This window comes from Leopardus geoffroyi, chromosome A1, assembly GCF_018350155.1.
Source record: "Leopardus geoffroyi isolate Oge1 chromosome A1, O.geoffroyi_Oge1_pat1.0, whole genome shotgun sequence".
NCBI classification, from domain to species: domain Eukaryota; kingdom Metazoa; phylum Chordata; class Mammalia; order Carnivora; family Felidae; genus Leopardus; species Leopardus geoffroyi.
The window spans coordinates 198,922,267-198,936,906 of NC_059326.1; the positions used below are offsets into that span (position 1 = coordinate 198,922,267).

Here is a 14,640-nt window from a genome sequence, read left to right on the forward strand (position 1 = left end):
TGGAGAAATGGAAGAGAACATCTGAATGAGACCTGAAACTGACGAGGCTTTGCCTCAGAGGTATAGAATGTTTTGTTCTTGCTGTTGAAGAGTGTTCAAACGATTTGGACTGTGCTAATAAACTTCAGTTTAATGTGTTTTAAGTTAAAAAATGAAGAATAAAACAGAAAACCAATAACACCACCAATATTAAAGGAAGTGCTAATCTTACCAGTCACAAAGAGCTAAAAGCAATACATCTGTTTCCTGCAAATATTACCCTACCACCTGGAACAGGTGTCTTTACTGCTCAAGAATCAATATAATATATTTACTGGTGTTTTCTTTGGAGTTTAAAATTTTCACCCTTTATTGTAAAACTCCTATGAATGAAAATACAGTAGGGCTGATGATTTGGTTTCCTTTTCTTCCTTCACTCCTCATTCCAAGGAGGCTTATATAAGTAAGCAGTAACTCGAATATAAATAGATGTTTGTTCACATTTGTAAGACTTCTATTTCAATGGATGTACTTAAATCTCTCATAACTTAAAATTCAGCATATCTCACTATGGCTGTTACATAATTTCATGTTTTAATAAAGAATGAGAGCTGGCATGAACATACAAATACCAAAATGTTGAATAACAACCAGAATCTTGTGTTTTCTATTCTACCCATACCAAGAACAGAAATTTTAATAATTGTATAAAATGAGCTTGAAGTAGCATGGTATAACGATAGCCATGATGATTGTCTTATTTTGGGCTCCTCTAACAAAGCAGTGCAGAATGAGGGGCTTAAACAACAAATGTTTCTTTTTCACAGTTCTAGAGACTGGAAGTCCAAGAGGAAAGTGCTAGCAGATTCAGTGTCTGATGAGGGCCTGTTTCCTGGTTCATAGCCCAGTCTTTATGCCATGTTCTCACGTGGTGGGAGGGACAAAATTGTTCTGTGACATCTTTTTTTTTTTTTTTCAACGTTTATTTATTTTTGGGACAGAGAGAGACAGAGCATGAACAGGGGAGGGGCGGAGAGAGAGGGAGACACAGAATCGGAAACAGGCTCCAGGCTCTGAGCCATCAGCCCAGAGCCCGACGCGGGGCTCGAACTCACGGACCGCGAGATCGTGACCTGGCTGAAGTCGGACGCTTAACCGACTGCGCCACCCAGGTGCCCCCTGTGACATCTTTTCTATAAGGGCACTAATCCCACTCATGAGAGCTCCATCCTTAAGACCTGATCACCTCCCCAAAGCCCTACTTTCTAATACTGTCCTATCAGAGGTTAGTTACCATTTCGAATTATGAATCCAAAGGGGAGACCTGAACATTTAGCCCATAACATTAGTAATTTGCACTTACTGCTTTATTGCCAAGGTGATATTCTGAGTGCTTCGTATTATAATCAACTTAATCTTACCAATAACCAAATAATTATCATCATAGTCCCAGATCATAGTCCCAAATGTCATCAGCTGTCCCAGAGAAGTGAAATGATTAGCCAAGGTGGCTCAGCTAGTAAGTAATGGAGCTGGGCAAGAATCAAACCCAGAAGTTTGGTGCTAGAGTTTGAGCTCTCAACACCTAAATGGTAGAAAAGTGCAGCCCACAACCCCCATCTCCCACCAAGCAAGGCTGCAATCTTTTTGATTAATGTTTTGGTATTTTGAGGGTTAAGTATTTTCATCTAGCTCTAAAGTCTAAATTCTGTATGGTTTAGAATTAACCATGTAACAGCCAGCTGGAGACTGGTTACATCAATTTTGGGATGGTCATACAGTAAAAATCTGTGCTGACATTAAAAAGAATCAACTGTTACGACACAGAGGATTGTCTGTGATAAATTGGAGAAACAATTAACTAGGTGTATATATGCATACAGGGATCACATTTTTGTGTAAAAAGAGAAAAAGGTATATATATATACTAGCGTATGCATAAAAAAAAGTTGAAGGACCAAACACCCATAATCTTTAGGAGGTTAGAGTGTGGAGGAACTTTTACTTTTCTTCCTTATTACATTTGATTGATCAAATTATTCTTTACAAGTATTACTTTGAGCATCAGAAAAAAAAATAGAAAAAAAAATCAAATGGACTAGAGAGAACAGAAGTTTTCCTAAAACATGAAGGGTTGGGCCAGTTTTTAGATTAATGGAGACAATGAATTATTTCCTTCTCTAGCCTGTGAAGATTTTTATGGCCTCCATTGTAGCCATAAAATTGTAGCTGTTTAAATCCTATTTTGTAAAAAAACAAAAACAAAAACAATTTCCTATTTTGTATTCCTGTTAAAATTCTCTTTGCAGGATTCCTTATGAATAAAAGCAGGGTAAGGGTTGGATTCATTTTATTTCCCACGTTTTTATGGATTTTCTGAACACAAAATTTTAATGTCTCTTTCTGTTGAAAATCATCCTCTTGAGTCTTGCTGCCCAGGTAAATGTTGACTACAGGTTGCTCGATTTTGAGAGGAACAGCCCAATTATGGGGATGGGGGGATGTTATGAGGAATGTATAGCTGTGACTCAAAACTTCTGATTCTAGAAACTTTCAAGCAGCTTTATCTTTTTTCCTTCTATAAATCAAAATATTCAGACAATGGTTTTCATTCTTACAAAGAGCAGTTAGTATGTAAGTGTTCGTATCTCATTTAAATTTTTAAGGTTTTTTTGTTTTTAAAGTTTGAGAGCGAGTGGGGAAGGGGCAGAGAGAAAGGGGGAGAGAGAGTCCCAGGCAGGCTCTGCACTCCTCTCAGTGTGCCAGTGTGGGGCTCGATCTCACAATGGAGAGATCATGACCTGAGTCAAAATTAGGAGTCGGACTCTTAACCGACTGAGCCACCCAGTTGGTTTTTAAAATGTACTTTAAGATATATACCTTAAAATATATTTAAAAACAAAAATTAAAGTGAGCTGTCCTATATCTGTTATTCTTACAAGATAGTTTTCAAAGTCTGAGAGCAGGAATACCTTCTTTAGATCTTTCTGAAACATGCAAGTAAATTACCAATTAAAATATGGGTAGTGAATAGAGAATCTGCTTCAAAAAAAAATGAGTGTGAAACCTTCATATTTTCCATTAATCCAATCTAATTTTGATTCTGGGCTATTGCAATGGATCTATTCAATCTGCTTGAGATCAGCCATGATTAATTTTGTTCATTGATTGACACATTTCACGAACGTACTGTTAGACGTGATGATGCAAAGTTGAATAAATGATTTAGAATTAAACCTTATATGTAGTAGGGGAGAAAGACATTCAGTCATTTGGACATGTGTTGGCTTGACTGCAGTGTAGTAAGTAGATCATTAGCAACATGAAATAATGAGAGTGCAGAGTGTAGCATGAGCCCGGAATGGGGAGGTAGAGTTAGGGAAACCTGGGCCATGAGAAGTGAGAACAATATTGCCTCTTGGATAAGAGGAATATGGATTTACTCTCTGAGTAAATAATCATCCTGAGTGTCTCAGGAGGTCTGCATATCGTTTCCGACCACTAGTAGAGGTGGGGACAGCCTCCTGTGTGGGACACCCCACTCTGGGCCAGCCCTTTGGGAATCAAATCGCATGACTGAAGGTCTCCTCGGGAAGTTCGTGCAGGTGAAAGTAGAACTCTTCTGCGGTAGAGGTTAGATAACGGGTGATTCATTTTTTGTATATGATGTATCAGGTATGCTGAAGTAGATTCTTTCCAGGCTTTAGCCTTCTAGACAGTGTTTAACCTATAAATAACAGTGTTTAAAAGTACAAAACTATGTAAAGTCATGCTGTCTTCTATTATCCAACCCCTCTCCTCACTTTAGCCTAAAGGTAGATAGTGCTTCCCCCAACCTCCCCCCCCCACCCCCCCCCCCCGCCAACAGGTCAAAGATTTTTATTAGAGTAAAACTAGAGAAAGATTTTTCATTTTAGGTGGCTGGAAAGTACATCCAGCTGAAAACCATCAACCATTTAGACTACATGCTTCATTTGAGTTGTGTTTCTGGATGCAAGTCAAGTATGACAACTGTGAGTTTCATAACTTTTCTAACTTGCTTCAAAAATGCTTTGGGGCCAAAACAGTTCTGAGGTCTTTTTGACCTCTCCTGGTGAGGCCCTCTGGAGGTTATCAAGGTCAAGACTATGTTGCTGGGTTTCGGCACCTTCCAGGAGAGATGAGGAAGCCATGTGTCTTAGGCTTGCTTCATCTCCTGTCCTTGCCTGTGTTCTCCCAGTCATGATTGTCACTTCTTGTTCAAGGTGAACATCTCATTGGGTCCATGTCTCTGACAAAGAGAAACCAATAATGTGTTATGTATTTTGTCTGCTTTAGCAAAGCTCAGGTCCTTTCATTAGAGTTGCAGTTTGTAGACTATGGAGAGTAAGTTAAGGGGAATACATTCTTGAAGGTTGAGTGGATAAGGAGGAGCTATGGAAAGTAATAGTGGGAATAATTCCAGTGAGTGACTGTCACTGTCAGGATTCTACAGTGTTCACGACCATAATCTCCCAGTGAACACTCAAATCCAGGTGGTATTGTCTGTTTGGGGAATTATTTGTGGTGTTGTCATCAATGCTATCTCAGCTGCAGGTTATTAATTTTTTATTCAATCTTGGTTAAGGATAAAAAACTGTATAACCATAAATCTGAACAACTTATATAGAGCCATATGAGCTATTTCAGTGAATCAAATAGTTGATTCAAAACCTGTGTTGTGCTAGACATAGTACTTAAGTTGAAGCAGTTATAGTTCTATCAAGAAATAATGAAAGTGTTGGATGAGCACTGGGTATTGTATGTAAGCCAATTTGACAATAAATTATGTTAGAAATTAAAAAAAGAAATAAAGCTTGGGGTGCCTGGGTGGCTCAGTCACTTAAGCATCTGACTCTTGGTTTCAGCTCAGGTCATGATCTCGTGATTCGTGAGTACAAGCCCTGCGCCAGGCCCCACCCTGACAGCATAGAGCCTGCTTGGGGTTCTCTCTCCCTGCCCCTTCCCTGCTCGTGTGTACGCACTCACACACACTCTCTCTCTCAAAATAAATAAACTTTAAAAACATAGTGAAGGCTCTATTGTAAAACAATAGGGATAGAGGATGTATACTGAAGAAATATGTAAGAGGTAGAACCAGTGGGAATGGGGAGCCTTCATGAATTGTGGGCAGCGTGAATGAGAAAGGAGTGAGGATGTTTAAGAGGTTTCGAGCTTTGGATGATGGGTTGGATGGTGCCATTTACTAAAGTAGGACAGAGAGGAGTGACAAACAGATGAAGGAATTAATGATCAATTTGGGTGTTTGAATACCTAAGGGATATCTAGATAAAGATGTCTCATAGGAAGCTTAAAAACACTAGTTTGGTTCTCCAGAAAGATTGAAGCCTGAACGTAGAATTTGGAAGTCATCAATATAGTTGAAGGAATGAGAATAGAAGGAATGGCCCAGGTCAAACACCTCAAGGGAGAAAGAGTATTTGGACATGAAGATAGGCCCTGCATTTCCATCTCTACTATTCCATTGAGATTATCAAGATCACCAACATCCCAGCTATTCCCAAATATAATGGTTATCTGTGTGTTCTGATCTTAAGTTACTCCTTAGAAGCATTTATCTTAGTTGGTCACGGTCTCCTCCCTCTTGAAGCACTTAATTGTTCTTGACTTTTATATCACTGTTTTCTAGTTGGTTCCCCCACCCCACCCCATCAGTCCCCTTGGTTTCTCCTCTTGTGCCCAACTGTAAAGGTTTGACAGCTCCAGAAGTCTGCGTAGGCCTCCCCCTTCTTTGTCATTGGCATGACATTAGTGCTGTAATTCTAGAGGAAGACAAAACTTGGCAAGTCGGACAAAGGTTTAAGATACACCAAAACCAATAGGATAGGATTTAAGAGGATGTGTTTCTTCTTCACGAAAAATATGGATAGAATATAAACTCCATTGACCTCAAACTAATAGGCTAGGAAAAAATCCAAATGTGCTTGTAGAGGATCTATGGAAACTATTCAACAAATCAGTTTAAAAATGAACCAGACCATGTTCTAGTTGCTAGGGATACATCAGTTAAAAACATGCAAAAGCTCCTGCCCTCACAGGACTACCATTCTAGTGAGGGGAGACTGACAAACCAATGAATAACCAAATTAGTGAATATGTAAGAAGATAAGTGTGGAAAAACATCACAGGAAGGGGGGGATAAGGAATGTTGTAAGGAGGGAAGAATATACTTTTTAACAAAGAGTAATTAGAGCAGGTCTCACTGAAAAGTGATGTGTGAGCAGAAACCCAAACCACACAAAGAAGTGACTGTGAATCATGTATGTATCTTGGGGAAGAACTTTCCAGGGAGAGGCAATGGCAAGTACAAAGGCCCTTAGGTAGGATTATATCTCGTGTGGTCCAGGAACTGCCAAGAGACCAGTTTGCCTGAGCAGCTGAGGGATGAAATTGTAGGAGGGGGCGGGGATGGGAGGGATGGAGGTGATGGCCAATTTTATAGGACCTTACAGTCTATCAGAAGGGCTATGATTTTTATCTTGAGTTGGATCTGTGGCCTTAGAGGACTTTGAGTAGAAAAGAGCTATGCTACATTTTAACAGGATCGCTCCGGCTGCTGTGTTGTAAATAGATTCTGGAGAGGGTAGAGTGGAAGCAGGAAGCCAATTGCGAGACTGTATGGTCTCCCTGTCCCCCTTAGCTGTTGGGGATACAATCCAAGGCCCCCAGTGAATGCTGGATACCTCAGATAGTATTGAACCCTATATATAGGTTTTTTCCGGTACACAGATACCTGTGATAAAGGTTAATGTGTAAATCAAGTGTAGTAAGAGATTAATAGGACAATTATAACAATATACTGTAATAAAAGTTATGTGGATGTAGTCTCTCAAAATCTTATTAGACTGCACTCACCTTCTTGTGCTGTGAGCTAAGATACCTGTGTAATTGAGATGAAGCCGGGTAAATGACGGCTGCTACTGACCTGCTTGGGATACTCTAGAAGGAGGATCATCTGCTCCTGGAGTACAGTCCATAGTGCATAACAGTGCAAGGTGAAGCCATAGGGGGAGGGGAGAACAATCCAGGCAAACAATGATTGTGTCTTAGGCCAGAGTAATAAGGGTAAAACATAAGCAGTAGTTAGATTCTGGGTATATTTTGAAGCTATTGCTGGCAGAATTTCCTGATGGATTAGAGTGTGGTTTGAGAGAAAGAGAAATACCAAGGATTATCCCAGGGTTTTTGACCTGAGCATGAATGGGAGTTACTACAAAGGGAGGAGGAAAAGGTTGGGAACAAGTTAGAAGTGCTACTCTGGGTGTGTTCAGTTTGAGATGCCAGTTAGATATCCAAGTTGGAGACAGGTGGACTGGACATTTGCATATGAACTTCGAGTCTGTGCTGCAGGTATAAATTTAAAGTTAAAAGCTTCTCAGCGTACTTGGGTGCCACATTTGGTCAAGCGTCGGACTCTTGATGTCAGCTCGGGTCGTGATGTCACAGTTTGAGATCCAGCCCTACCTCAGGCTCCATGCTGACAGCTCAGAGCCTGCTTGGAATTCTCTCTCTCCCTCTTTCCCTCCTCCTCCCCAGCTTGCACGTGCGTGCATGAGCTCTCTCCCTGCCCCAACACCCCCCCCCCAAAAAAAAAAAAAACAACTTTAAAAGCTTCTAGAGACATGGAAAGAATGTCAACAAAGACGTGAATGTAGATAGAAAAGAAGTTTTAGGTCAGCCTCAGATATTCCAGTGGTAAGAGATTGGTGAGATTAAGCAACTAGAAAGGAGCTCCTTTCTCAGAGAAAATCCAGAAGAGGAGGAGTTAAGTGAGAAAGCTGTGAGGAGGAAGCAGTGGGAATTGTGTTAATTGAAAAGGACCTGTAAGAGCATGGCTGAGATTTGACCATGGGATCTAGTAATGTGGACATCACTGGTGACCTTGAGAAGAAGAGAGCACCTGGTAAAACCCTGATAAGAGTGGGTTCAGGAGAGGAAGGAAAGAGAGGAAATAGGATTCTTGTAAGTTGTCGAGCTCTAACAGAAAGCAGAAAAACAGAGAAAGTGTGTCCTAGAGAGAGTCTTTCTTGCTTTCCTCCACCTTCTTCCCCCCTCTTTTCCTCTAATCCTCCTTTCCTGGTTTGAGAAATAGCAGCATGCTGTGTATGGGTGGGAATTACCCAGGAGTAAGGGGAATTTTGATCAAGGGGAGGGGGGAGGGGATAGCTGGAGCATTACTCTGAGTAGGCTGAAGGGAATAGAATCTGGTGGGAAGACTGGTTTTTGAGAAGAGCAATATAGTTCATCCTTAGAGCTAGATAGGAATCCATTAAAATGCAAAGAAATGCAAATCTAATGAATTAATGAAATAATTTAGGTACAACCTAGAAGGGGTATTGCTGATCCAAATCTCAGGGAACAATTAAGTAATATCAGCTTGACTCTGGGGTAGATGCCCCTTAACAAAACCATTTTTAAGGCCTGGCATTTCTATTAGAGGGACTTGAAAAGGAATTCTATACATGACTGATAAATATTTCAGTGAAGAATCCAAATCATGATTTGCTGTCAGAAGTCTTTGGTTGAAATTTAGAATTATGTATAGACATGAAGTAAATCAAACTCTCATTATTGGTAATTTCATGGTAAATTTGAAATAACATTTTAATTTTTTTTAAGTTTATTTTTTTGAGACAGTGTAAGCAGGAGAGGGGCAGAGAGAGGAGGAGGAGAGAGAATCCCAAGCAGGCACCACACCATCAGCATGGAGCCTGATGCCTGGCTTGAACTCATGAACTATGAGATCGTGACCCGAGCCGAGATCAAGAGTCAGTCACTTAACCAACTGAGCCACCCAGGCGCCCCTTTAGTTTTTGCAATTAAAATATTTTTCCTGTCATGACAGTTTAATTGTAATTCCAATTAAAATGATCAAATTGAATAATTGATTTAAACTTGTGATTTTAGTATAAATGTTTTTGTAATCAGAATTGAAATGTTTGAGAACTTAAGATCTACCAAGTTTTATGTTTAATTTATTGGCGTTATAAAAATTTAGTGCTTGGAAACATTTGCATTAAGCAGTCAAAGTGCTTTAAAAAGAAAATTGACTATATTAAATTTATAAATACAAGTTTAAAATTTAAAGGGAATTTAATGAATTAAGTTTGTTAATGCGACCAAATGTTAAAGTCCCCAATAAAAGTCATTGCTGTAATAGGCTAAGTTTAGAAGTACAATGATGGGATTTGTAAGAAGCATCAGGAACAGTGAAGTTTTTACATTTTGGCTTTAATAATTTGAACGTTAGTTTGCAAAAGGGGTCATTTCTTACAAGAATACCAGGAAAACTCCTGTTCTCCTCAGTGTATATAGCCTCCCCAGGTGACATCATCCCTGGCTTAAAAACTATCCAATGATAGTAGTATTTAATATATCAATGCTGATCTCTTCAGAACCCCAGACTAATAGGCATCTCAAAAGTAACTAAAACCAAACTTGTAGGGCATCTGGGTGGGTCAGTCGGTTAAGTGTCTGACTCTTGATTTTGGCTCAGGTCATGATCTCATGGTTCGTGGGATCAAGCCCCATGTCGGGCTCTGTGCTGACAGCTCAGATCTGCTTGGGAGTCTTTCTCTCTCCTTCTCTCTGCCCCTCCCCCGTGTGCATGCTTCTCAAAATAAATTAAAAAATAAATACAATAAAAGACTAAACCTCACCAAACTTTAATTTCTTTAACACTCAATACCCCTCAAACCTTAATTCCTTAGCTGTTAAAGCCAAAACCCTAGGTGTCATTCTAGATTCCTCCTCATTTTAGTTATAAGAAGACTCCATCAGAATCCTGGCCAAAAAAAAAAAAAAAAAAAAGGTCTATTCAAAGTGGGTAACTTGAAGAGAGTTAACTAATGGGACTATACAAAGATGTGGATACTGTATGAGGAAACCACCCTTAGTCCCAAAAGGGCAAAGTGAGGGAACCCTTTTGGGAACCCAGAGACAGGGCTGAGTGGAGGGGACAGCCTGATTGGAGCTATGGATGTCACTCTCAGGATGCAGCAGGCCCTCACTGGCCCTGCAAGGAAGGAGCTGAGGGGAAAAAAAAAAAAACCACCCAATTTGATTCTTTTTCCCATCTCTTTCTGGTGCCTCCACCCTGTGCAATCTGACTAGAAGCCAAGGCTCGGGTACCCATCTGTGCAGTCCGTAGAGGTGAGCCTCCAGGCCCACGGAGCAGGTTGGAGAAGAGCGGAGGCAGGCCAGCACAGAAGACACCAGCACAAAGGCTAGTAAAGCCTACAGTACATTATTTCTGGGACAGACCTTAGTTATTTTTCCCCTCACATATTTTCTACATTTGGTGTCCATTTCCTATTAGAGAGATCTTTGAATTCCACTTTTCTTCATGGTTTATGACCCTTTTTCTGTGTCTCTAACCTTTTTTTTCCCCCCTTGAGCAATGATGCCCCCATCACACCTTAGGGTACCACGGTCTCCTGAAACACTCTACTAGTCAGGCAGAGGTCTTGGAAGGTTAGCCCAGAAGTCTTGTGAACTAATAACCTTTTTATGACCAGATAATTTGACTGTTAAGTTGTTAGAAATTGTGCTAAAACCGAAGAGATTTAAGGTGTAATTATTAGCAGTTGACATTTTTAGTATTGGGTGGTTGGTTTTCTAAATCTTCAATCTTTGTGAAATCTCATTGTTTAAGTGAAATAAATGTTGGCCCTTTTAATGTAAGTATAGAAAATTCTCAAGCTGACATTCAGGAGAGTTTCAGTATTAGAGGTAGCAGTTGGACCTGAAGCCATGTCCTGTATCAAGTCAAAGATGTAGTGATTATTTAGTGCTACCTGATCTCCCCTTTTAACTCCTCTTGCCTTTCCCACCTTGTTCTGTGAAAGTTTGAAATCCCACCTTAACCTGAATTGAATTTAGAGTATATCCTTTGCTCCTATTTGATCAGATTTTATTGGATCTCTTTTTATTACTTCATCCATTCGCTTCTCATTTCTTTCAGAGAAGGACTAGGTATGTCTTATAATAAAAACCCAAGAAAGCATATAACAAATATGTGATTTGAGGGGCGCCTGGATGGTTCAGTCAGTTAAGCATCCGACTTCGGCTTAGGTCATGATCTTGCAGTTCGTGAGTTTGAGCCCCGTATCGGGCTCTGTGCTGACAGCTCGGAGCCTGGAGCCTGCTTCGGGTGCTGTGTCTTCCTCTCTCTCTCTCTCTCTCTCTCTCTCTCTCTCTCTCTCTCTCTGCCCCTCCCCCGCTTGTGGGTGCGCACGTGCGCTCTCTGTCAAAAATAAACATTTAAAAACAAAATACGTGATTTGACATTGTGTAATGTAGCATTTCAAAATCTCACGGTTTAAGATATTGTATCTTCTGTACTTTTTGAGGGTGAATAGAAATGTCCAACTTGGAATGGTTATGGAAATTATGGAAAATTAATAGGATTGAAGAGAGCTGTGGTTTTTATTTTATAGATGATTTGAAAGTCTTCCTAATTAAGAAAATCTCAGGACTTTTTTTTATTCTCGACCATACCCCAGTGCCATCAGATAAAGTAACAGTGAGGTCTTACTTCACTAAATCCAGAATTAGTTAAGACTGAAATTCTTTGTTTCAGAATTTGATGTAGCCGAGAATACTTGGATTTTTCTGGTGATGTCTTATTCCCCTTGTGATTCCCAGATGAGTCCTGATCCTCTCAGATACATTTTATGTACTCTTTTGGTGATGAATATTTTATCTCTGCCAACACTGTCTCTAATTTGTCCAAGCACAATTCCCTGGAGGACCTTTGTATCCACTATTATTGTAATTATAAAATCGATTCTAACACTAGATTCAGTCATGAGTATACCCTTTCTTGCTTATGGAGAGCCATGGGGAAGTAGAGTCCATTCAGGTGGAGTCATAATTCCTTGTACAGAATGCAATAAATTATTTCCACAGATTCACCAAATGAGACAAAATGTCCTTACCAAAAAAAAAACAAAAAAAAACAAAAAAAAACAAAAAAAAAAAAAACCCCAACAACAACAACAGGCCTTTATCTGTTTTCTTTCCAACCTCCTTCCCCATACTGTTTTTTTAACATGCTAGTTTACTGCAAGCATTCAGATTTTCTTCTTTTTTGGGAAAGCTGAATTTGTGAGCCAAAGACCATGGGTTTCAAGATTTTTTAATTTTTTGCAAACCATAAATGATTGTTCCTTTTTTTTTTTTCTGTGCATGTTCCAGATGAGTAGTTTTTTTGTTGTAACAGTTGCTTCACAATTATGCTGTGATTTGCAAATCAGAAAAGGGAGACTGGAAGGATTATATATTAGACAAATATGTTGAAAACCAGAATGGTCTGTTTTAAAAAAAAAAAACAAAAACAAAAACAAAAAAACCAAAAAACAAAAATGCCCAGTCACACATCCTTAAGGAGTTTGTGTCTGTGTTCCTAGTGACCAGCTATGGCACAGATGACTGCCTGATTTTTCGTTGTTGTTTTTAATTAACAAAAGCTAGGTACCTGCACATCTCCAAGTCTGCCCTATCCCATTTTCCACCAAGATATCAAAGCTGAAAGGAAAGCAAAGATACGCAAGTATGGACATAAGAGGTGTCAGGCATTAGCCTCCTACACATACACAGCCAGCCCTCATCTTCCTATATGTAATCATTGATCAGTGCGAGTATGGAAGGAAGACAGAGAATGCATGTAGAAGACAGCTGAGTACATAAGTGGGACATTGAGAAGGCAAACATGTTTGCTCGGGAAAATCCAAGCCCGATTTTCCACTAGCCCCCATCCTGCCCACTTCCTTGAGTCAGCTGGACTCGCTCTTCTTGGCCATTCCCAAAGTTCTGGCATATTCTTTCAGAGTAAGTCCGTGGAATTGGAAGATCAACAAATGCTGTTGTATTTTCTGTCTTTAAATTGTAATAATAGAAAAAGTCTGCTGTCCGTTGGGCCAAAGGACAAAATTGTGGTTGGTATTGGTTTTGGCTGCCCTACAAATGAATGCTTTATTTGTAATCCCACAGGAGCTTGGTGTCAGGGCTCCCTCCTTTCATTGCTGAAGGTAGGGGACAGCCATTTTTGTTCTCTGCTCCCTGGCAGCCAGGACCCCAGCATGATGCCAAGGTTCGTTTGGTGGGATGCTCCAGCCTGATGCTCAGGGACACCTGGCTGGGGCAGTCAGAGGTCATTCCCAACAGCAGTGGATGCAGGGTGCCAGGCAGCTGGTACAGGGGCGACTCCTAAAGTAGCAGCTGCTGCCATGTCACTGCCATGGGCTGCCTGGGTTCTTCCTGTTCTTCAGCTTCTTGTCCATTCTGTGAATTATCATTATCCTTCTGTTTACCACCAGAATCCTGTCTGGTACAAAAGAAAAAGGACACTCCTTTCAAAAAACACTTAGGATGTTCCATTATCCTATTTTCTGGGTAGCTTGAGACCTCCTTTGATGGGAGTTGGTGCCTTCCTTGGCCAAAGAAAGTGATTGACCAGACTTCATTTGGTAAGACTCCAGATAAATCTGTCAGGCCCGTGAATCCCTCTGAGATCTTCAGCATTCTGTTTAAATGGGACCTGTATTGTCTATATGATATATACGGGGACATAATTTAAGGCATTCACACCTATATTCCAGGGAATAAAACAGAGCAAATAATAAATCAAAATGTTTCTAGCACAAATTAAGTCCATGTGCTGCTTCTAATATTCTGAGGGAACAGAAGATTACTTTTGTTGGTACTTCATTTTTGATCAGTGATTTGCGGGTGCTGAAGGAAATCTGGTGATATCTTCAATGACCTCAAGTAGAGCTGCCTTAATTTGTGTTGAGCATTTGTGAAGTTTGACAGTAGTCGCAAAGTGCCTCTTTAATAAAACACACCTTTAAATAACTCTCAGATTAATTCCAGCTCCTAAGGTGAGAAGATGGCTTGAACTACCGCTGCTGCCAGCTCAGCTGTAGATCTGAGCTCCCCAGCTGTGCGCCCTCCTCTCCCCACCTGCTCAGACTCTGCAGTCAGAATCTGTCTGACACGTGTGTTGATGTGCGAGGCGAGATCGCATCTCGTTCACTGTATTGGCTCCTCGGCGCTAGACCATAGTAAACATTCGTCTCTGTCAGCAGTTAACAGCAACGTGATTTGAGGACACGCAGGGTTTACAGACCCTCTTCTGCCTATTATGCTTTTGTCTAGGTCTGCATAGACATAGGAGATTGACATTCAGAGAATTGGTCTAGCTCTTAAGATACACCAGTAATGTTTAAAAGCTGTTTTATAGGAGTTTCCTCCTCTCCGGTAACAAAAACAAAAAACAAAACAAAAAAACAGTGGTGGTCTCACTCTGCCTTATATCACAGTCCCTTTTAATAGCTGTTACTGTAGCAAACCAAAGGACCGTCTACTGGTCCTTAGTCACCATTGGTATTTGGTATATCATATCAGAACTTTGACCAAATGGGTACTAAAATAAATCCAGACCCTGAATTATCTTTACTCTGTGAAGGATCCTGATTGGTCAGAAAAATCAGTTCCTTTTAGGAAAACCTTCCTCGAAGTGAAAAATCTAATAAGTCATGATGGCAATACCTGTTGACTGAGCACTGTTCTGAGCATGTGGGGTATGGTACCTCATTGACCACTCCCAAGAATCTGTGA

The 14,640-nt window shown here is 40.3% G+C and overlaps 1 protein-coding gene across 4 annotated transcripts in view; it reads left to right on the plus strand.

Annotated features, from left to right (window-relative positions):
* The window catches only part of ARL15 (ADP ribosylation factor like GTPase 15), a 406,381-nt gene that overhangs the window by 119,587 nt on the left and 272,154 nt on the right, over positions 1-14,640 (plus strand). Inside the window, exon 1 of one of the 4 annotated variants that reach the window (XM_045438135.1) lies at positions 3,902-3,992. The exons of the other annotated variants lie outside the window; for them this stretch is intronic. Within the exon in view, the coding sequence (XP_045294091.1) occupies positions 3,945-3,992 (48 nt within the window). The 5' untranslated portion in view covers positions 3,902-3,944. Of the gene's footprint in view, positions 1-3,901; positions 3,993-14,640 lie in introns of those variants that run through there. 4 annotated transcript variants of the gene reach the window in all.